This window comes from Podarcis raffonei, chromosome 2, assembly GCF_027172205.1.
Source record: "Podarcis raffonei isolate rPodRaf1 chromosome 2, rPodRaf1.pri, whole genome shotgun sequence".
Taxonomy (NCBI): domain Eukaryota; kingdom Metazoa; phylum Chordata; class Lepidosauria; order Squamata; family Lacertidae; genus Podarcis; species Podarcis raffonei.
In genome coordinates this window covers 126141778-126165480 of record NC_070603.1, presented here as the reverse complement: position 1 = coordinate 126165480, position 23703 = coordinate 126141778, and the positions used below count along the sequence as shown (strand labels likewise).

General features: G+C 46.6%; 1 protein-coding gene across 10 annotated transcripts in view; it reads left to right on the top strand.

Moving 5' to 3' along the window:
* LOC128409524 (zinc finger protein 850-like) overlaps positions 1–23703 on the top strand; it is a 31517-nt gene that overhangs the window by 3956 nt on the left and 3858 nt on the right. The window contains exons 1-5 of one of the 10 annotated variants that reach the window (XM_053380040.1): positions 13306–13376; positions 15722–16231; positions 16359–16440; positions 16703–16785; positions 22653–22779. The exons of 4 other annotated variants lie outside the window; for them this stretch is intronic. In XM_053380040.1, coding sequence (XP_053236015.1) covers positions 15815–16231; positions 16359–16440; positions 16703–16785; positions 22653–22779 — 709 coding nt within the window. In that variant the 5' untranslated portion in view covers positions 13306–13376; positions 15722–15814. Of the gene's footprint in view, positions 1–13305; positions 13377–13657; positions 13673–15721; positions 16232–16358; positions 16441–16702; positions 16786–22652; positions 22780–23703 lie in introns of those variants that run through there. 5 more of the 10 variants (XM_053380041.1, XM_053380044.1, XM_053380039.1 and 2 more) reach the window with 5 other exon arrangements.

The following is a 23703-nucleotide window of genomic DNA, read 5'->3' as shown; positions in this document are numbered from 1 at the left end:
TGAAATCTTGTAAATCCATAAACTTTCTTTAAATTTTCAAGAACTTCTCTGGTGGTGAGACATCTGCCTCAATACATAGTATCACTTCAAGTCTGTCTAACACTATTCTCAGTCTCCTAAAGGTAAAGGGACCCCTGACCATTAGGTCCAGTCGTGGCCGACTCTGGAGTTGCGGTGCTCATCTCGCTTTACTGGCTGAGGGAGCCGGCGTACAGCTTCCGGGTCATGTGGCCAGCATGACTAAGCCGCTTCTGGCGAACCAGAGCAGCGCACGGAAACGCCGTTTACCTTCCCGCCTGAGCGGTACCTATTTATCTACTTGCACTTTGACGTGCTTTTGAACTGCTGTGGGCAGGAGCAGGGACCGAGCAACGGGAGCTCACCCTGTGGCGGGGATTCGAACCGCCAACCTTCTGATCGGCAAGCCCTAGGCTCTGTGGTTTAACCCACAGCGCCACCCACATCTCCTATTCCACTTTAAAATTTCCTCTATCCTAAAAAAATATTTCTCCTTTTTAATCTGCTTTTAAAAATTGTTTTTGAGAGAATAATTAAGAGAACACTGGCACCAAGTGGTCAAAATATTAACATCAGTTTATGAGAGAGAACCCTTTATCTGCGGTATTTATATGCATTGAGGTTTCCCCAGGTTGTTTTACCCTTTAAAAAAATATAGCTCTTTTTCCCTCCTAGGAAAGACTGCACAAGATTTTCTGTTTAGAGTTTAAGCAGAACACATTATATTACTTGATATACTAAGACACGCTTACATGTGCTTATAACCAGTATATATATATATATATATATATATATATATATATATATATATATAAAATCGATTTTGATTATTTGTACATTTACAGTGGTACCTCGGGTTACATACGCTTCAGGTTACATACGCTTCAGGTTACAGACTCCGCTAACCCAGAAATAGGGCTTCAGGTTAAGAACTTTGCTTCAGGATGAGAACAGAAATCGCAGCAGCGGGAGGCCCCATTAGCTAAAGTGGTGCTTCAGGTTAAGAACAGTTTCAGGTTAAGTACGGACCTCTGGAACGAATTACTTAACCTGAGGTACCACTGTATTCCATTTGTTATTCAAGACATAATAAGCTACACACAAAACCCCAAAATAATTCAACATCAGATAATCCTGCTACATTCAGTCTTAAGAGTGACTGACATGTGCTTCTATCTATATGAGACTTTATGGACTTTTTCTGAGGCACATAGCAGCATAAAACAAGCAGCAGGTGCTCTCACAGAAAATCTCTCTCTCTCACTCGACAGTTGAGAACAGACCTAACTGAAAAAAGGGCCACCTGGAATCCTAGTCACCCTTTCCACAGGATTTTTTTTAAAAAATACTTTTTATTAACCGGCCAATCAAATCAAATTAAATCACATCACATAAATTCCGAATTACAAAGCCGAATTTTAAATTTTGTTGGGGGGACCCATATTTCAAGATCTGAAGGGGGATTCTGATCATCTTCTTGCTAATGCATTAATGTCCAAATCAGACCAAATCAGTCCAAACAGAGTTCATAATTATATCCAGTCTTATCTTGCTGTTTCCACATCACATCTTGTTCATATATTTTCTCTTTTTTCTTTATGATCTCTTCTGACAGTCTCCTTAAGCCGATAAACACCAATAATAATAATAATCCTTTGTGAATTTTTCCGTTCTTCCAATCCTCAAATTGAGATGGTTTCCATATATCATCGCCTTCATAGATAACATCGCTCTTTCCATCATTTATCTCACAAAACTGTCGCTCTTAAGTCCCTCTGAGGAGTTTCACCCACCATATAAAAGCAGCTCTATTTCTCTCTTTCTCCTCCCAGACTCAAAACCTCCGACAGAACTTCCCAAAATGGCGACGGCATTTTTAACTGCGTCATTCCAAAGCTCTTATACATTGCACGCTCTTCTTAAAACATGCTTTGGTTCGAAAGTTTATCTCCATACAGCCTTAAATCCACAGCTTAAGTCCTTAAAACGACATTTCTGACTCGTGAGGGGAGGGGATTCTTGTTTAATCACCTAAGAAAAGAAAGGAAAGTTTTTCCCCCACCCCCATCAGTCATTTGTCATATCGTATCTTGGCGTATCTTCTCATGATTTATTCTTGTCTTGTTTTATCAGAGATCTCTTCTGTTAGCAGTCTTTACTCCCCCTCCTTCCTTGAATTATGTGCATTCCTTCATCCAAATTGTTTCTTTTGAAGTTCTTGCAGCTAGTGGCGCGGATCAGGGACAGCGTCCAGGAGTGCCGGAATCCCACAGGAGGGCTTTGTGCCTAGTGCCCCCATCCCCACAAATTCGGGGGTGGTATAGGGCACAGCAGGCAAGGGCAGTCCCCCCCACCATCTTGGGGGGGGGTAAGGAGGCTAATTACCCCCATCATAGCCTCCAAATTACCTCGTGTGGGTCGGAGAGATGTTATTGTCAGCCATCTTCCGATGTGCCCCCTAGTGGCCCCCCTTTCCACAGGATTTTAGAGGCAACATTCACACATAGAGTTGTTAGGGAAGTTGGGGTAACGTGTCAGGTTTTAGGCTTTTGTTTTAGCCTCTGCCCATTTTTCAAAGAGAAGACCAATGTTAGAGTTGGACTGGATTTCATGATTGTGGCAAACTAAATCCATCCTAGAAAAGAGCCAGACTTTTTAAACCTCTGGTTCCCATAAATATGTCCGTGTGTGCTGGGCCCAGGGGTAACCCGTGAAACGCGGTCCAGGTCCAGTCCAGAATCCAAAGGTTCCGCTAGGAGTCAGTCTGACAGGGCCAAGGCAGGACACGAGGCAGGAAACCAGGCAAGGACAGGTACAGGCAGGATCTAGCATACAGCAATGTTGCTCCCACAACCTGAGGCGGGGTCCGACAGCCTTTTATCTTTGTTGGGGTAGGGGCCAGTCCTGATCCCCTGGTGACTCACCTCCGTGTTTCGCCCGAAGGCGAGCACTCCTCCTGCGAGTACTCAGGTCTCTCCTTCTCTCAGACCTCAGTCTCTGCAGCTCAGGAGATGTCGTGGGTTACTAGACCCAGGGGCCGCCTCAGCCTCCCCTGACCCAACCGGTAGTGGAGCAGCTGTAAGTGATGGCCCAGCTGAAGGCAACGAGATAATCCCCGCATCTGGAGCCAGGGCAGACTCAGGCCCCTGACTTGGCCCAGCTGGTGTTTGTTGCAGGGGAACCTGTGCAGATTCGGGCTCTTCAGAATCAGGCCTCAGACTTGGTTCAGATGCCGCCTGAGGCAAAGGATCCAGTGCAGCCCAAGTCCCAGGCCATCAGACCGTGAATGCTGTTCAACAAAGGCCATGACCTCTGTAGAAAGACCTCACATCTTCCATTCTTTCTCTTTCACAAACATTCATTAGCATTGTTTAATAATTGGGGGCTCTGTTTCTTCCTGAGGATCTAATTAGTTTCTCTCTTCGTTGTAGTTGGTGATGGATTGGAAATGAAGAATGGGGGAGACCACAACAGAATCCACACAGTGGAGACGACATATCAAGATTGGAAGTGTGGAGAGAGCTTCAGTCAGAGCTCCCGTTCCCATCGAAGAAAGCACAGTGGGAAGAAAGGCTATCAGTGCTCAGAATGTGGGAAGATCTTCACTCGTAGTGCCACTCTCACTTCCCATCAAAGAATTCATACTGGAGAGAAACCTTATCACTGCTTGGAATGCGGGAAGAACTTTAATACAATACCAAACTTCCATCGACATAAAAGTATTCACCGTGAGGAGAAATCCTATCAGTGCTTGGAATGTGGAAAGGGGTTCAGGTGGAAGAGTAGTCTCGATTCCCATCAAATAATTCATACAGGTGAGAATCCCTATCAATGCTTGGAATGTGGGAAGAACTTTAACAGAAGCACAAGCTTCCATCGACATCAAAGAATTCATCGTGCGGAGAAACCCTTTAAATGCCAAGAGTGTGGAAAGAGCTTCAGTCAGAGTACGAAATTCGTTGCCCATCAAAGAACTCACAGTGGGGAGAAACCCTATAAGTGCTTGGAATGTGGGAAGAGTTTCAGTCAGAGGGTGAATCTCACATCCCACCAAATAATTCATACAGGGGAGAAACCTTTTCAATGCCTTGAGTGTGGAAAGAGCTTTAGTCGCAGCTCCCATCTCACTTCCCATCAAATGATTCATACAGGGGAGAAACCATATAAGTGCTTAGAATGCGGGCAGAGCTTCATCCAGAAGGCAAGGCTCACTTCCCACCAAATAATTCACAGTGGGGAGATACCATTTCGATGTCCAGAATGTGGAAAGAGCTTCACAAGGAAGGAAGGTCTCATGCTCCATCAGAGAATTCATACAGGGCAGAAACCATTTCAGTGCTTGGAATGTGGAAAGAGCTTCAGTCGGAACTCCTATCTCACTTACCATCAAAGAATTCATACAGGGGAGAAACCATTTAAATGTCAAGAATGTGGAAAGACCTTTAATCATAAGGTAAGTCTCACATCCCATCGGAGAATTCATACAGGGGAGAAACCATATCAGTGCTCGGAATGCGGAAAGAGCTTCAGTCACAGAGCCAATCTCACATCGCATCAAAGAATTCATACAGGGGAGAAACCCTACGAGTGCTTGGAATGTGGAAAGAGCTTCGGTCAGAGGGTGCAGCTCACTTCCCACCAAATAATTCATACAGGAGAGAAACCGTATGAGTGCTTGGAATGTGGACAGAGTTTCAGCCAGAAGGCGAGTCTCACTTCCCATCAAAAAATTCATACAGGGGAGAAACCTTATCAGTGCTTGGAATGTGGGAAGAGCTTCAGGACTACCAACCATCTCACTTCCCATCAGATGATTCATACAGGGGAGAGACCATATAAGTGCTTGGAATGTGGAAAGAGCTTCAGTCACAACCACAATCTCACTTCCCATCAAAGAATCCATACTGGGGAGAGACCTTACCAGTGCTTGGAATGTGGAAAGAGCTTCAGTTGGAAAGAAGGTCTCAATTCCCATCAAACAATTCACAGCGGGGAGATACCATTTCGATGCCAAGAATGTGGAAAGACTTTTAGAAGGAGGGCAGGTCTCATGGTCCATCAAAAAACTCATACACAGCACGAACCGTGTTAGAAATGGGGAAACAGCTTCCCTTCCAAGAGGTGTCTAGCTTCCAATGAAGAAATTCATACAGAGTGAAAGCAGATCAGTGCTTGAAATGTAGGAAAGGCTTTAATAAAAGCACATACTTCAATCAACATAATATTAGTCACCGAGGGCAGAAACTATTTCAGTGCCAAGATTATGGAGGGAGTTTCAGTCAGAAGGAAAATCTCACACCCAATCAAAAAACTCACAGCAGTGAGAAGCCATCTCAGCACATGAAATGTGGAAAGAGGTTAAGAGGGCCAATGTCATCGCAATAGGTATATATAGGATTTAATTTGGGGAGGCTTTGATTAGTATGTGGGCAAGGATTGGAAGAATGTTCTTGTCATTCAGCAACCCAGCAACAGAACTTGACCAGGGGGCATTTTTGTCAGTGTCTCACGTATATCCTCAAGCAGGTGACCTTTTCTTCTTGCCCAACTGAAGTGTGGAAGAAATAAGCAGTGTGTATTGAGTTAGACTGGCATCCGGGACTCTTCCCTGTGCCTCTGAGCCTTTGGACTTCTCCCTGGCTCCAAGCAGAGTTTCACAACAGCGGTATGTGCCTTGTGTGGGTGCAATAAATAACAGTCCGTACGCAAGCTTCTTCCTAATCTAAGAAGCTTTAATTTATGTACAGCATAGCAAAATAAATCATCCGGGAGAAACAGCAGACATCTTCCTGTTCGTCAGCGGAAAACGAAAGTAACACACACAAAGAAACATTCCCGTATGTGAACAAGCCACACCTCGGTAGGCAGGGACGATACACAGAACTGTTTAACCCTGCAAGTTCTGATTTTCCTCACACCTCCTCTTGTCCCGCATACTGAGGGAAACTGTAAGTACAACCACTTACCCCAAAACAAAGGTTTAGTGAACCCATCTGCCAGGTTCTCCTGGCTTGGAAAGTACTTCAGCCGCACCAAGCCTGCCTGGACACTTTGACACACATTCTGGAAACGTATGTCCAAATGTTTAGTTCTGGACTTGACTCTGCCAACTTCAGACAGGGTTGATTGTCTTCCCAAACAGTAATAGGCAGGCAACAATCCCCACAGATCTCTTGGACCAAACACCGGTAGAACTCCAATTCCCTACACAAATCAGACAACGCACCGAACTCAGCTTCAGTAGAGGAAAGCGCAATAAGACTTTGCTTTTGGGACTTCCACCCAACTAGAGATTCCCCAATCTTCACTACCATCCCAGACACCCGATTTCCTCTCTCCAAGATTTGCCCAATCGCTGTCAGTCCAGCACGTGAGCCGTGCGTCACCTTCAGCTGACAACGTGAGGCAAAAATCTTTGATATCCTGCAAATACCTCAGCACTCTCTTGATTCCAATCCAGGCACTCACACTGGGCTTTGTAGCCTCCCTGCTGAGCAGATTCACAGCAAAAGCTATGTCTGGTCTGCTCCACTGGAAGAGATACAACAGACTCCCAGCGCTCTTTGAAAAACCTCAGGGTTTTGGAACTCAGAACGATCCCCAAGCTGACCGTCCTTCACATAGCTCATCTCCATGGGCGTTTTGATCCCTGCACAGTCAGACATCCTGAACTTCTCAAGCAACTGCTCAATCTTGCCTTTCTGATTAAGCAAAAAACTTCCATTCTCAGACCTGTCTATCTGAACTCCTAGGTAAACCTTTACTGGATCAAGGTTTTTGAGCTTAAAATGCTTCCCAAGCTCTTTGGCAAAACCTTGCACCTGTTTCCCTGCCTGTGACACATGTATGATGTCATCCACAAACACCAAGACCAGCTCCTGTGTCTCTCCTGACCCCTTCAGGTACAGGCAGCTGTCTGCAAGACTTCTCTGGAAACCCATGCTTTCCAAAGCATCATTCAGACACGTGTTCCAATTTCTGGCCGATTGTTTCAAGCCATAAATGGACTTGTGCAGTTTCCACACAACATCTGGCTCATTGCCCTCAAACCCTGGAGGAGGTAGCATGTACAGATCCTCCTTCAGGTCTGAGTTCAAATAAGTCACATCCACATCAAAGTGGTGCACTTGGTGCCCTCTTTGTGCAGCTACTGCTAAGAGCATGCACAGAGTTTCACTCTGGGAAGTAGGAGCATACACTTTGGTGTAATGCAGCCCCATCTGCTGCATGAATCCTCTGGCTACTAGCCTAGTCTTGTACTGTGGTTCTCCAGTTGCTGTGGGCTTAATCCTGTAAACCCAGCAACAGCTCATGGCCTGCTTGCCTGCTGGCAGCTTCGTAGTGGAGAACACACCTAGAGACCTCACTGACCTCAACTCCTTTCCCATTGCCTCTTGCCATTTCCTGGCTTCTGCTTCAGGCAATTGTTGAACTTCCTCAAAACTCTCTGGTTCGCACCGTGCCAAGCCAACCCACACACTAGTGACTTCAAACCTCTTGGGAGGTATCCCTTTAGCAGTGTGTGTGGAATGCCTGAGCACTACTTCAGGTGCCCCCTCTGACCCACTGGGGCCAGCTAGTGCGTCCAAGTCACCAGAAGACTTCTCCTCTGACTTACTGCATCTTTGGAACTTCTGCACTGGACTGGTGGGAGATGAAGGTGCACTCCTTTGCTTCAGCTTAACAGCCTGTGGAGATGCCCTTCCCTGTTCCTGCTCCTGGTCAGAGACCTGATCCTCAGCAGCAGGTTCAGTGTCAACCTCTCCCTCCTCAGCAGAATCAAACAGACTCTCTGAGAGAACATCAGGATTCCCATGGATGCGCGTCCACCCGCTCTGCTCACAGAACTCAGCACTCCTGCTGACTAGAACCCTTGACTGATTGCCTTCTGGATAGGCAAATCTCCACCCCTTTGTCCCAGGTTCGTACCCACAAAAGATAATTTTCCGGGACCTTGGGTCACCCTTCCGGCATTGGGCCTTTGGGACAAGAACCCCAACCTCACCCCCAAAATGCCAAAAATGCCGTCCCTCTTCCAGTCAATGGAGAGACAGCAGGTGGCAAGTTAAAAAGTGGTTATTCAAAGGTGCAGGAGTGAATCTTTGTTTTGATATCTCCCAAAGAACCCAAAACAAAGAGTGCATAAAGCTTTTATACAACTGTAGGAGACACACGAATGCATGCATGGAGAAGACATGCAGAAGTCAGAAATTTCTTCTCCTTGTCTACAGGGCAGTTGCTTCCTGACCCTTATCTTGAGCTCAGGCCAGGCGTAAGTGGTATTGAGGTTGCAACTGGGGAAACATTTTGCTGTTTCAGCAACTCTGGATGCGTTGTGGTGGTGACTGTGGGAACGAAGTCATGCCAACCTGGTACTCAGCTGGGTGTGTGATGTGCCAACTTCCGGGTTATGGCTTTCAGGTATTGTCGTGCTTCCCAGGTATCATTCCCCTCCCTCTTTGAAGGACGTACCAGTGTCAATACCTGGACTGGTGTAAACTGAGGGTTTGGAGGGATATTCAACAATATGCGGAAGCAGATCCAGTTCACAAGGAGTAACAACAACCCTCTTGCTAGGCTTGTTAATGGAGCTTTAACCCTTTTTCGTGTTAGGACAAAAGAAGAGAAAGAGAGAAAAAGATTAATGGAAGGGGAGGAAAGATTAAAGGATTTCTGGCACTCTGTCCTGCAGCAAAAGACATTATTCACTCATTCAGATCCAAGTGTTCTCTAAACCAGTAAATCCAGATATTACAAGTTCCTTTTCTCTTTCACACGGAAACTCCACAAGAAATGGAAATCCTTAATATCTGTCAGTGATGATTTTTCCCTAATTAAGCATGTTAACGTTGCCATTTGAGCCAACCCCTATAGTTTCACTAGCCATTCCTGGGTCGGACTGTATCTTTGCATCTTTGTGTATATAGCAATCTCGCTGCTATATTGAAGTAATCTTCCATAATCCTTTTCTAATTGTGTGTCCAAAAAGTGTCCTGGTGTCAAATGAATATTAACTTTTAAAACCTGCTGTAGCAATGTATGTATTTGAATCCAATATATATTTTAGCCTTTTTACATGTCCACCCAGCATGATAAAATGTCCCTTTGTGTTCTTGGCATTCCCAGCAAACATTTGAAACATCTTTATACATTCTGAAAAGTTTTCCAGGAGTTAAATACCAGCGACATCACTTTATGAAAAATCTCTTTGAGACCATAACAAAATGTAAATTTTAACTTCTTAGTCCACATAAGTTTCCACTGTTCTTTCCGTATATTATAACCAGAGTTTGTGCCCCTTTCTTTAATCTTGCATTCTTTCACCTGTTCTTCAGTCTCAAATTTCAGCAATGGTTTAAACATTTTGCATCATCTGTGCACTCTGGAGTTTCAAAGTCTGTCCATTCCTGCTCTATACCATAATTTTTTTTTATCCAGCTTAATCCTCTCTACTAACCACATATGAGGGAACCAATCAAGATTGTAACCGTCCATTATGAATTGCTCCCTTGCTTTCCTGTGAAAATCCTGTGAACTCAGTTCCGGCACCTCTTTTTCTGGAAAAATAGCACAGGTAATGCCAAAATACTTTACTTCACCCCCCCCAAGGTTGAGCTTCTCTCTTACCTCCCAGTCCCGCTCCACAAAATATAACCCATAATCTTTAAAAAGAATTAAATACAGATGATTGTGTATGCAGTCCAGTGAACAGTTGCAAGGATATCTCTTTGCAATGTCAACAGTCCCATCTGAAAGCAAGACCAGGATAGAGAACGGTCCTCAAAACAACCCCATGAAATCAAAATAAAATATTTCAGAATTTCTTGAAAGGACGTAGCATTGCTCCAGAGACAGAGGCCACGACGCTGGACTTTGCTGCTTCCAAAGAGGAGTCTGTCAGATCACCGTCTCGGCGCCTGGACTGGGACACACGGCTTCTAAAATGGAATTAACCATTGCAGAAATCTTATTACACCTGTTAACCTGCTTAGTGGTCAAAGTTAACCTTCTTTAGGTCAAGAAATCTGAGGTTGGGGGACCTGGAATGCCACTGAGACTTTGTACACACCCTACGTTTGAAACACACACACACACCCCACAAAACACTCCCATACTTGAATGTATTTTAAAGTTGCGTTTTTTAAAATGTCCCTTTTATGTGTCTTTGTTATGTTCCTTTGGTGCAACTTTTTCAGGTTCTCTTTATGGATGGAGTGTTGCTATTTCCGTATCAAAGCATAATATATTTTATGATGTAATGTTAAAAGTAGAAATGCACCATTTGATCCACAGTGATCGGCACTGCTAAAGTATCATAAATGTCATTTGTCTGGAGAATTCAAGGAGGCGAGGAAATCATTAACCTGCTTGCACGAGCTTAATGTTGTTTGGAGACCAGAACTCCCAGGAATTTCCTATTAGCTATGTGTTTGTGTGTGTTCAGCACACAGAGTTGTAGGTGAGATGGAATAAAATGCGTCCCAGGAAATTCACTTTGACTTCTTCTTCATTGTTTCTAATGTGAGTTCACTTACAGATGAGAATGGACCCAGTGCCAGATTTATGTACAGTGGTACCTCTGGTTACTTACGCTTCAGGTTACACACGCTTCAGGTTACAGACTCCGCTAACCCAGAAATAGTACCTCGGGTTAAGAACTTTGCTTCAGGATGAGAACAGAAATCGTGCTCCAGCGGCGCGCCGGCAGCAGGAGGCCCCATTAGCTAAAGTGGTGCTTCAGGTTAAGAACAGTTTCAGGTTAAGAACGGACCTCCGGAACGAATTAAGTACTTAATCTGAGGTACCACTGTATAGAATAAGCAGGCTGAAGCCTAGGGCCTCTAAATCTAGGGGGCCTCCCCAGCCCGCCCGCTCCCCAGCAGGCAGTCTCTCCTCTCCCCAAATTGCAAACCCAAGACAACTTGGGCCCAGCAACTCTGAGACTCAGGGCCAGACAGTGTGGCCCAATTGAAACTCTGGGGCACAACTTGAATTTTTTTGTGGGGCCTGAGTTCACAGCCCAAGCCTGCAAAATCTTAGAGATATAAATTGGTGTGCTAGGTCATTTTCACAAGGTCAGCAAAGCCCTTCAGAAATCAGGCCTGTTACTGAGTTCTTGTACAAGTTTGTACAGTTCACTTCTGGTTTTTGCAACCAATCTGTAACTAACTGTCTTATATGTTCAAATATTTTCAGTTTCAATTGTTCTACTTCTATGAGCGACTCTTTATCGGTTGCCCACTCACCTTTTGCATTAACATTTTTAAGGGATATTGCTTCCACTGGGGAAAGTCATCATGGTGTCTTCTGTTCTAATAGGTTTTTATATTTTTCCCATACACCATAAATAGCTTTTCTTGCCAAATGGTTCAAAAATCCTTTATGCCATTTGGTCTTTTCATAATATAAATATGCATGCCAACCAAATCTATTATCATGACCCTCAAGGTCTAAAATATCTGTATTTCTTAATAGTTATCCATTCCCTTAGCCAGCAGAGACAAGACACTTCATAATATAATTTAAAATCCAGCAGAGATTATCTTTTGATCCATAAAGTCAAACAGTTTGTTGTTGTTGTTTTATGTTCCTTTGGTGCAACTTGATTTTCTGAGGTTCCATTTATAGATTGGGTGTAGCTACTTCTGTATCAAAGCATATCTTTTAAGATTTAATGTTAACAGTAGAATGCACCATTTGATCCACAGTGATCTGCACTGCTAAAGTATCATAAATTTCGTTTGTCTGGGAAGTTCAAGGAGACAGGGGAATCATTAACTCGCTTACATGAGTTTAATGTTGTTTGGAGAATATAATCCAGTAATTTCACATTACCTGTGCTGGGCAAATGTGGGGACTGGCTCAATGGCCAAAAGGCAGACCGTGCTTGCAAGCTGAGACTGTCTGCACACAGTCAAACTCATGCTGGTAGCTTCGAGAACACTGTCCCACCATCTCGTCCTCTTCTCATGACCTTAAAATTCTTATAACACTTGCTATCGGATCGCCTCTTTGTCTCCTCTTTCCAGGCTCAACATCCCCAGCTCCTTCCTTTGGCTTCTTCTCCCCTCCCAGCTGTTCCTCCTCCTGCTTCTGGCCTGGGGAGGACGCTGCTCAGGGGGGGGGTCTCCCAAATGAAGCATCGCCCCATCAGAGGAAACAGTACAATGCACGGTATCTCCTTATTGCTATAATTTTACAGGCTACTTTATTGAGCCTCTCTGCATTCCTGGTGCTTGTGTAAAAGGTGAAGCAGAGCGGTCCGGCTCCTTGTCCTGGCCTTAGTTTGAGGCTGGGGGGCGGGACTGGATTTTTTGGGAGTCCTCTAACTGCCATTGGGGGGAGAAAGTGGCAGGCAGAGGGGGGAGGGAGGTTTCTGCCGAGGGTGGGGGTCCCTCGGTCAGGGATGCTTGAGCTGAGATTCCTGCCTGGCAGGGGTGGACTGGATGACCCTCGGGCTCCCTTCCAGACGCTCCCATGCTCTGCTTCTAGTGAGGGGTCCCCTGATTCTTGGGGGGGGTCTACCAAATGAAGGATCTCGGGGGGGGGTGTTCCTCAATCTACTCAGTTCCAATGGCATTTAGGACCCGGGGAAGTGAGGCCTAAGGGGAAGGGTGAGTGAGCCCACCATAATCCCTGAGATGTTCCCCCCCCCCAGCAAGGGAAGAAGCTCACCTGCTGAGTTTCTGCCTCCCCCCAGCATTGCAAGGGCAGGAAATGCTACCAGGGGGACCCCCCCTCGGAGAGGACCCAGGCGTCCGGCCCAGAGCTCTCCTCCTCCCGCGCCCTGCGAGGGACCCAGGTGTCCTGCCTCGACCTACCCAGCAGGAGCAGCAGCAGCAGCGGGAGTTTGAGAAAGCCTGGTCTAGAAATTAGACGCCCCTCGGGCTCCCTTCCAGACTCCCCTGCTTCTTGGGGGTGGGGGCTCAAGGGGGTCTCCCAAATGAAGCATCTCTTGGGGGGGACTTGGGATTTTTAGGGAGTCCTCTAACTGCCATGGGGGGGAGAAAGCGGCAGGCGGAGGGGGGAGGGGGTTTCTGCAAAGGTTGGGGGTCCCTCGGTCAGGGATGCTTGAGCTGAGATTCCTGCCTGGCACGGGGTGGACTGGATGACCCTCGGGCTCCCTTCCAGACGGGTCCCCTGCTTCTTGGGGGGGTGACCCAAATGACGCGTCTCTGGGGGGGCGATGCACGTGGTTCCGGCCTCGGAGGAGGAGGTTCCTCTCGGCTCGCCAAGGGTTAAAAGGAGCAGAGCCGGATTCCTAGAGAGGACCGGAAGTGGCGTCGTGGGGGGGAGGTCCTCCCTGGCCCAGGCCCCTCCCTCGCCAGCCCCCTTCTGCTTGGTCTCCCTCTCTCGGGGTGAGTCTCGCCATGGGGAGAAGGGGGGGCGGGGTGCAGGGGAGGGGTCGGGGGGGCTGGTCACATCCTGCAGGGGGGCCCATATCGGGGGGGGCGAGGGGGCCAGGGCTCTGCCCCCTGGGGGAGGGAGGGGGCGGGGGGAGGCTGCGGATAAAGCCCCTTATTCTCAATAAAGAGTTGAGGAGGGAGGGTATTCCTCCTCTTTGCCAGGTCCCTCCAGCCTTGCTACTGTGCCTTTTCTTCTGGCAGATCCAGGAGACAGCAGAAACGGCAACATTATTAGCAGGGCAAATAGAGTAAGAGCGATTATTCTTATTGGATTTACTTTCTAACATTGCTCAGGGAAGCCTATTGGCTCACATGTTTTCTCCGCTCCTAAATCGTCAGGTATTGGTTTGGTCATTTGTATCGATGTCAACCTCCAGGACGTATTTTGTATAACAAACTTGTATAATCTATCCCCCAAATATTTTATCTTATTGCTATTGCTACTGGCTCATGTAAATAAAGGATCTATCTATCTCTCTTTTCAAAAAACCCACAGCAACCCTGTGCTTCCCCACGAGGCACGTCCGGCTCCCAGGGCTCCCCTCCCGCCAGAGTGAATTTGCCTTCAGCCGAGACCCCAAAGGGTCCCCCAAATCAGCCGCTCTGGCGTAGCCAGGTGACGGGAGTGGGATGAAGGGGGGGGTCCTGTGCTGGCAAGTGGAGCCTTCAGGCCACCCGGCTCCCAGTCTTTGGAAGGGACTCCTAGCCCAGGGTTTGAGCATCTTCTGCACCATTCGCAGGGGGTCTCCCGGGGGGACACACTCCAGGGTTACCCAGAGAGCTTGAAGACCGAGTGGGGATTTGAACCCTGATCTCCCCGGTCCTTGTCTGACACTCTAAAGTTTTTTATTTGAATTTCCATTGAAATGAGGCTGCATTTTAATGTTTTAATGTTTCAATCTTGTTTTTAAGTTGTATTTCAATCAATTTGTTTTTATATCAGTTGTTAGCCGCCCTGAGCCCAGTCTTGGCTGGGGAGGGCAGGGTATAAATAAAATTTATTATTATTATAACCACTACACCTGGAGTACTTCTGCTATGGGACAGCTCCATAAGACAGGTAAATAAATACAGCGGACACTCGGGTTGCGAACGTGATCCGTGCGGGAGGCACATTCGCAACCCGCAGCGTTCACAACCTGCAGCATCGCGTCTGCGCATGTGTGGGTCACGATCCAGCTTTTCAGCGCATGTGCAAAGCACGATTTAGCGTTTCTGTGAAATCCAGAAGTAACCCATTCTGGTACTTCCGGGTTCGGCGTGGTGTGCAACCCGAAAACACACAACCTGAAGTGTCTGTAACCCAAGGTATGACTGTATGGGCATAGCAGCCAATTCCTATGCCAGGCCAGCCTCCCCGGGGAGAGCATTCAATGATGGGGAGCCACTGCAGAGAAGGCCCTCCAGGCATCACAAGGTGATCTCAGGGTCCAGGTACGTTCATATGGAAAGAGGCGGTCTTTGAGGCATTGTGGCCCTGAGCCGTCAAAACCAGCACTTTGAGCAAACTGGCTGCTGAATTCTGCACTGGCAGAAGTTTCCAAACCTTCCCCAGAAGCAGCCCTATGTACAATGCATTGCAGCAATCTAACCTTGAGGTTACCAGAGCATAGACAACAGTAGTCAGGATGTCCGGATAGGGGCGCAGCTGGGCCACCAGCTGAAGCTGGTGGAAGACACACCAGGCCACTGAGCCCAGCTGAGCCTCAAGGGATAGCAGAGGATCCAGGAGGACCCCCAAGCTATGAACCTGCTCCTTCAGAGGAAGGGTAACCCCGGCAAGAGCAGGCGACCTCCCAGGCATCTGGTCTAGGGAACCACTCATTAACATTGCCTCGGTCTTATCTGGATTGAGTTTCAGTTTGAGCTGGGTGTCATCAGACCTCCAGATAACCCCACCCAGAGGTTTCATGTAGATGTTGAACAGCATAGGGGATAGGATTGAGCCCTGAGGAACCCCACATTGAAGGCTCCATGGGGCTTCCCAAGTAATTCCCTCTGGGAACGCTCATCCCAGTAGAACCAGAACCACCGAAAAGGGGGGACACCCACCCCTAACTGGGACAGGCGCTCCAGGAAGATGCTACGGTCGATGGTATCAAAAGCCGCTAAGAGGTTGAGGAGAATTAACAGGGACATTTTTCCCCTGTCTCTCTCTTGACAGAGGAAAACCAGGCCTAAAGCACAACTGAAATGGATCTTGAAAAGTGGCCAGTTTTTTTGAGCATGCAGGCTTTTTCAAGGAAGGTTTTACTTCTCCTGATGGTTTATAATTTTACAACACATTTCTGTTGTAGGATTTGTTGGCACCTCTGATTCGCACAGACAGAACATGGCAGAAGATTCCTTCTGGTTCCTTCTGATCTCTTGGAGACTTCCTGAGAGCAGAGATGGATGAGCAAGACTCAGTTGGTCCTGAAATGGGAAGAGACCATGATATGCAAACTGGGAGAAGCGGGGGATTATGGGAAAACTCCATGCAAAGGTTCCTGGGTGAGGAGGACATTCCCCGCTCTGATGTACGGAGCCAGCCGTTCAGGCAGTTATGCAACCAGGAGGCCGAAGGACCTCGAGAGGTTTGCAGCCGGTTCTGCCAACTAGACCATCAGTGGCTGAAGCCAGAAAGACATACGAAAGCTGAGATGCTGGACCTGGTGATCTTGGAGCAGTTCCTGGCTGTCCTTCCCCCGGAGATGGAGAGCTGGGTGAAGGAATGTGGAGCGGAGACCAGTTCCCAGGCGGTGGCCCTGGCCGAAGGTTTCCTCCTGAGTCAGGCAGAGGAGAGGAAGCAGGCAGAGAGAAAGCAGGTGAGAGAGACTTTCCTCTGGAAACTCCCAAGGGGCTCCAAACAAGAGGGAGAGTATTCCAAAATGCCGTACTAATGGAAAGCATCCTAAAGTTTTTGCCTCTTCTGAATCTGTGTTGTTCTTTCAGGGAAAGGATCTGTTAGCAGAAATGGGTCCCGATTCCTCTGCAGCAGAAAGGACTCCGTTGGGCACCGGAGAGAGGCCAATGGGTAAGGAGGAAGGAGTTTTTACTCTGTCATATTTAGTGGATTTTGAAACTCATAATTTGTGGGGGGGGGGTTCATGTTTTGGAGGGACAGAGGAGCAGGGACAGTGTTTTAACACAAATAAAATATGAAATGGATAGAAATGTCAAAATGCCCTTAGCAGGTGAGACTTTTTTCTGAGGCTCGTCTGTAGTTTGAGATGCACAGCTGAATCTCAGAGAGAACAATACACTCTGGGTTTCCCAGTTAACTTTGTCTCTTGCAGGTGAGAGAACGATGGCAGCAAGACCTCCTCCTCCGTCTTTTCATGGTGGCGAAGGGGAAGCAGCGGCTGTGGAACCAGATCAGGTAGGGGGGAAGGAGACTTGTGGGGAAGGAGGCCAAGGGGTGGGGCAGTCAGGTGTTGTTGTTGTTTAGTCGTTTAGTCGTGTCTGACTCTTCGTGACCCCATGGACCAGAGTACGCCAGGCCCTCCTGTCTTCTACTGCCTCCCGTAGTTTGGTCAGACTCATGTTTGTAGCTTCGAGAACACCGTCCAACCATCTCTTCTCATGAGGTGGCCAAAGTATTGGAGCCTCAGCTTCAGAATCTGTCCTTCCAGTGAGCACTCAGGGCTGATTTCCTGAAGAATGGATACCTTTGATCTTCTTGCAGTCCATGGGACTCTCAAGAGTCTCCTCCAGCACCATAATTCAAAAGCATCAATTCTTCAGCGATCAGCCTTCTTGATGGTCCAGCTCTGACTTCCATACATCACTACTGGGAAAACCATGGCTTTTACTATACGGACCTTTGTTGGTAAGGTGACTCTGGGCCTAAACAAATCTCTCTCTTCCTTTTGGCTTCCGTCATGGTTGCCGTCAACAAAGGTTGAAACTAGTATTATTTGTCAGTAGCTGCAGTTTTCTTCATATATTTAACACTGAACGCTAATAGAAGCTTTTAAGGCAGTGTTTCTCAACATTGGGTCCCCATATGTTGTTGGGTTACAACTCCCATCATCCCTGAGCTCTTGCCTTGCTAGCTAAGGGTGATGGGAGTTGTAGGCCAAAAATATCTGGGGACCCAAGGTTGAGAAAGGCTGTAATCTAAGCAGTTGACCAAGCATAAAAAGTGACCAGGATTCACCCAGCGAGTCTCATCAGCTGCACATTGTGGTGTTTCACCATTTGCAGAAAGGTAAATTGCTGTTGTTGGCCTCCATCTGACTCAAGAGTCTGCTGTGGCTGCAGAGACTAGTAACTTGACCTCCTGGGGGCGCAAGCCTGAGCAGTGTGGATGGAGGTCCTGGGCTGTCCAGACGGCAAAAGCCCCTCTTGGGCTCTCTGACGTGGTCCAAAGGAAAGCAGAGCAAGAAGTTCGGCATCAGCTGAGCTGTAGGAGTTGCTGGAAGCAGGTGTACAAGGCTCCATCCAACCGCCTTAAGGACTCCATTCCAGATTTGTGTTGGCTTCACTCCGTAGCCTTTTCTTCTCCCAAAGATATCCCACAAGGCAGAGGAGGTTTAGGATCAAAGTTTTCCTTCCCTCAGTTGGGTTCCCTTCCCAGGTGGATAATAACAACAACAACAAAAACAAAAACAAATAATAATAATAATAATAATTTTTTATTTATACTCCGCACTTCCCGGTTCAGAAAACCAGGCTCAGGGTGGCTAACAACAAATTTAAAACATTTAATTGATGCAACAATAAACAGCATAAAATACAGTCTAAAACAGGAATAACAATCAATTCAGAATTCAAAAATCATTTTAGGGGGGAAACCCATCCAATAAACATTAGATGATCACCAGGGCTGTTGTTGTTGTTGTTTAGTCGTTTAGTCGTGTCCGACTCTTCGTGACCCCATGGACCAGAGTACGCCAGGCCCTCCTGTCTTCCACTGCCTCCTGTAGTTTGGTCAGGCTCATGTTTGTAGCTTCGAGAACACTATCCAACCATCTCGTCCTCTGTCGTCCCCTTCTCCTTGTGCCCTCCATCTTTCCCAACATCAGGGTCTTTTCCAGGGAGTCTTCTCTTCTCATGAGGTGGCCAAAGTATTGGAGCCTCAGCTTCATGATCTGTCCTTCCAGTGAGCACTCAGGGCTGATTTCCTTAAGAATGAATAGGTTTGATCTTCTTGCAGTCCATGGGACTCTCAAGAGTCTCCTCCAGCACCATACTTCAAAAGCATCAATTCTTCGGCGATCAGCCTTCTTGATGGTCCAGCTCTCACTTCCATACATCACTACTGGGAAAACCATAGCTTGAACTATACGGACCTTTGTTGGCAAGGTGATGTCTCTGCTTTTTAAGATGGTGTTGAGGTTTGCCATCGCCTCTCTCCCAAGAAGCAGGCGTCTTTTAATTTCATGACTGCTGTCACCATTTGCAGTGATCATGGAGCCCAAGAAAGTAAAATCTCTCACTGCCTCCATTTCTTCCCCTTCTATTTGCCAGGAGGTGATGGGACCAGTGGCCATGATCTTCGTTTTTTTGATGTTGAGCTTCAGACCATATTTTGTGCTCTCCTCTTTCACCCTCATTAAAAGGTTCTTTAATTCCTCCTCACTTTCTGCCATCAAGGTTGTGTCATCTGCATATCTGAGGTTGTTGATATTTCTTCGGGCAATCTTAATTCCGGCTTGGGATTCATCCAGCCCAGCCTTTCGCATGATGAATTCTGCATATAAGTTAAATAACCAGGGAGACAATATACAGCCTTGCCGTACTCCTTTCCCAATTTTGAACCAATCAGTTGTTCCATATCCAGTTCTAACTGTAGCTTCTTGTCCCACATAGAGATTTTTCAGGAGACAGATGAGGTGATCAGCCACTCCCATTTCTTTAAGAACTTGCCATAGTTTGCTGTGGTCAACACAGTCAAAGGCTTTTGCATAGTCAATGAAGCAGAAGTAGATGACTTTCTGGAACTCTCTAGCTTTCTCCATAATCCAGCGCATGTTTGCAAGTTGGTCTCTGGTTCCTCTGCCTCTTCTAAATCCAGCTTGCACTTCGGGGAGTTCTCGGTCCACATACTGCTTAAGCCTGCCTTGTAGAATTTTAAGCATAACCTTGCTAGCGTGTGAAATGAGTGCAATTGTGCAGTAGTTGGAGCATTCTTTGGCACTGCCCTTCTTTGGGATTGGGATGTAGACTGATCTTCTCCAATCCTCTGGCCACTGCTGAGTTTTCCAAATTTGCTGGCATATTGAGTGTAGCACCTTGACAGCGTCATCGTTTAAAATTTTAAATAGTTCAGCTGGAATACCATCACTTCCACTGGCCTTGTTATTTGCAGTGCTTTCTAAGGCCCATTTGACTTCACTCTCCAGGATGTCTGGCTCAAGCTCAGCAACCCCACTACCTGGGGTGTACGAGACATCCATATCTTTCTGGTATAATTGCTTTGTGTATTCTTGCTACCTCTTCTTGATGTCTTCTGCTTCTGTTAGGTCCTTTCCACTTTTGTCTTTTATTATGGTAATCTTTGTACGAAATGTCCCTTTCATATCTCCTATTTTCTTGAACAGATCTCTGGTTCTTCCCATTCTGTGGTTTTCCTCTGTTTCTTTGCATTGCTCGTTTAAGAAGGCCTTCTTGTCTCTCCTTGCTATTCTTTGGAAATCTGCATTCAATTTCCTGTATCTTTCATTATCTCCCTCGCATTTTGCTTGCCTTCTCTCCTCCGCTATTTGTAAGGCCTCGTTGGACAGCCACTTTGCTTTCTTGCATTTCCTTTTCATTGGGATGGTTTTCATTGCTGCCTCCTGTACAATGTTACGAGGCTCCATCCATAGTTCTTCAGGCACTCTGTCCACCAAATCTAAATCCTTAAACCTGTTCCTCACTTCCACTGTGTATTCATAAGGGATTTGACTTAGATTGTATCTTACCGGCCCAGTGGTTTTTCCTACTTTCTTCAGTTTAAGCTTGAATTTTGCTATAAGAAGCTGATGATCTGAGCCACAGTCAGCTCCAGGTCTTGCTTTTGCAGACTGTATAGAGCTTCTACATCTTTGGCTGCAGAGAATATAATCAATCTGATTTCGATGCTGCCCATCTGGTGATGTCCATGTGTAGAGTTGTCTCTTGTGTTGTTGGAAAAGCGTGTTTGTGATGACCAGCTTGTTCTCTTGACAGAACTCTATTAGCCTTTGACCTGCTTCATTTTGAACTCCAAGGCCAAACTTGCCAGTTGTTCCTTTTATCTCTTGACTCCCTACTTTACCATTCCAATCCCCTATAATGAGAAGAACATCCTTCTTTGGTGTCATTTCTAGAAGGTGTTGTAAGTCTTCATAGAATTGGTCAATTTCAGTTTCTTCAGCACCAGTGGTTGGTGCATAAACTTGGATTACTGTGATGTTAAAAGGTCTGCCTTGGATTCATATCGAGATCATTCTATCTTTTTTGAGATTGCATCCCAGTACAGCTTTTGCCACTCTTTTGTTGACTATGAGGGCCACTCCATTTCTTTTACGGGATTCTTGCCCACAGTAGTAGATATGGTGGTCATCCGAACTGAATTCGCCCATTCCCGTCCATTTTAGTTCACTGATGCCCAGGATGTCAATATTTATTCTTGCCATCTCATTTTTGACCATGTCCAACTTACCAAGGTTCATGGTTCTTACATTCCAGGTTCCTATGTAATATTTTTCTTTACAGCATTGGACTTTCCTTTCGCTTCCAGGCATATCCGCAACTAAGCGTCCTTTTGGCTTTGGCCCAGCCGCTTCATCAGCTCTGAATCTACCTGTCCTTGTCCTCCGCTCTTCCTCAGTAGCATGTTGGACGCCTTCTGACCTGAGGGGCTCATCTTCCAGCATCATAACTTTTATATGCCTGTTGCCTTTGTCCATGGAGTTTTCTTGGCAGGGATACTGGAGTGGCTTGCCGGTTCCTGCTCCAGGTGGATCACGTTTGGTCAAAACTCTCCACTATGACCTGTCCATCTTGGGTGGCCCTGCACGACATAGCTTGTAGCTTCTCTGAGTTATTCAAGCCCCTTCGCCACGGCAAGGCAGTGATCCATGAAGGGGTCACCAGGGCTAGCTGGCTAAATTAGTCCTATTTGGGCCAGCAAGTTGGTGAGAATTAGTTGTGGGATCCCAGAGTGGGTAATCTTAATAAAAAGGGGAGGGGGAGGGAAGGAAGGGGAATAAAAGATCAGGCTAAGTTCAAATTGAAAGCCAGGCGGAATAGCTCTGTCTTACAGGCCCTGCGGAAGGAGGTTAAATCCTGCAGGGCCCTGGTCTCCTGGGACAGAGCATTCCACCAGGTCGGAGCCATCACTGAGGAGGCCGTGGCCCTGGTGAAGGATAATTTGACTTCCTTAGGGCCCAGGACTCTAAACTGTGATTATTCATGGACCTTAAGGTCCTCTGCAGGGCAGACCAGGAGAGGCGGTCCCGTAAATACGACGGCCCTAAGCCACAAAGGGCTTTAAAGGTCAAGACCAGCACCTTAAACCTGACCCGATACTCTACCGGGAGCCAGTGCAACTGGTAAAGCACTGGGTGAATATGCTCCCATGGAAGAACCTTGTGAGGAGCCTCGCTGCAGCATTCTGCACCCGCTGGAGTTTGTGGGACAGTTTAAGGGTAGCCCTGTGTAGAGTGAATTACAGTAGTCAAGCCTGGAGGTGACCGCCGCGTGAATCACTGTGGCCAGGTCGGGGCAGGAAAGGTAAGGGACCAACTGCTTAATGCGGTGAAGGTGGAAAAATGTCGTCCCATCTGCTCCTCTCTTCCTCCTACAAACACATGCAGCAACCACCATCTTGACTTTGGGACCCACTCTTGGTCTCATCCGCTCAGTCTCTTGAAGTCTATCTTCACATGCAAGACACATTACTAACTTACTGAGGGTTGACTCTTCTCACCTGGTTTAGCCATCCAGTCAAAGCCGTTCCCAGATTGTGGCCGCTGTCTCATGCGGACAGCTTCTAGGAGCCACAGGTGAGAGCAGAGTGCAGGATGAGGATCAAAGGTGGACAAACTACCCCAGAAGGAGCAGGATGTGTCCCCCACCAAGGGTACTGTCACCCCACAAGGATGAATACCCATCATTAAAATACACAATAAAAGAATTCCACTGAGATGTTAAAATAAGCATCTATGTTTAACATGTGCACAAAACAATCCCATTCAAACATGATCACAACAAAGCAATGTGGAGTAGATCATCTTTATGTTGTCTAAGAGGAGAACATGTCCCTCATTCTTTTAGGGTCCGGTGAGCTTTGAAGATGTCGCTGTTCGTTTCACAGACGAGGAATGGGCATTGCTGGATCCTGACCAGAGAGCTCTGCATAAGGACGTCATGGAGGAGAATCGTGGGATCCTGCACTCTCTCCGTAAGGCTTTCTGCTGGATCATAAGATCTGTTTTGAAATTCCATGCATTGCTCTATGTGAGGAACTGCCAATATTTTGATGCAGTTCGACAAGCATCTGGGATTCTAACATCCCCACCTTGAACCCTCAATGGAGGGATTTACTCTGTTTGTTAATATTCTTCCTCCAGTTATCATCATCATCATCATCATTCCATGTCTATGCTACGTTTCCACAGTTAAAACAAAGCTCAAGGCGGCTTACAATATGAAAAGATTTACAAAATTACAAATATATCAAAGTAATCATCGAAATAAATAAAACACATGAAAAACTATGAAACTGAACAATTTAAACAGAAAAATAAAACAGCAAAAACTCCCAACAAATTTCCCCCCAAAATTCCCCAGTCCTTGCCGAGCAGCAGCCGCAGCAGCAGTTTTTATGAGGCCAGGAAGTTATGGCTTTTAAAACAGTGACCAGGGGTTCTGAACCAACCAGGTCTACTTAAATGCAGACTGTGGAGTTATATGGGAAGTTGAGGTAACTTCTGTCAGCTTATGAGGTTTTGTTTTTGCTTCTGCCCATTTTTGAAAGAGAAGACCGATGTTAGAGTTGGAGTGGATTTCATGATTGTGGCAAACTAAATCCGTCCTAGAAAAGAGCCAGACTTTTTGAACCTCTGGTTTCCATAAATACCATATTTTTCGCTCCATAAGACACACTTTTTCCTTCCCAAAAAGTAAGGGGAAATGTCTGTGCGTCTTATGGAGCGAATGCGTGGTCCCTGGAGCCGAATTGCCCAGGGGCAAAAAGCAGATCATGCTTTTTTTTTCTTTTTTTTTGAAAGAGGGAAGTGGGTGTTGAAACAAAGCCGCTGATCGGCAAGCAATCAGGAGCGAGATAAGGGATGCTAGCAATAAAGAAGGCTGCCCGGGAGGGGGG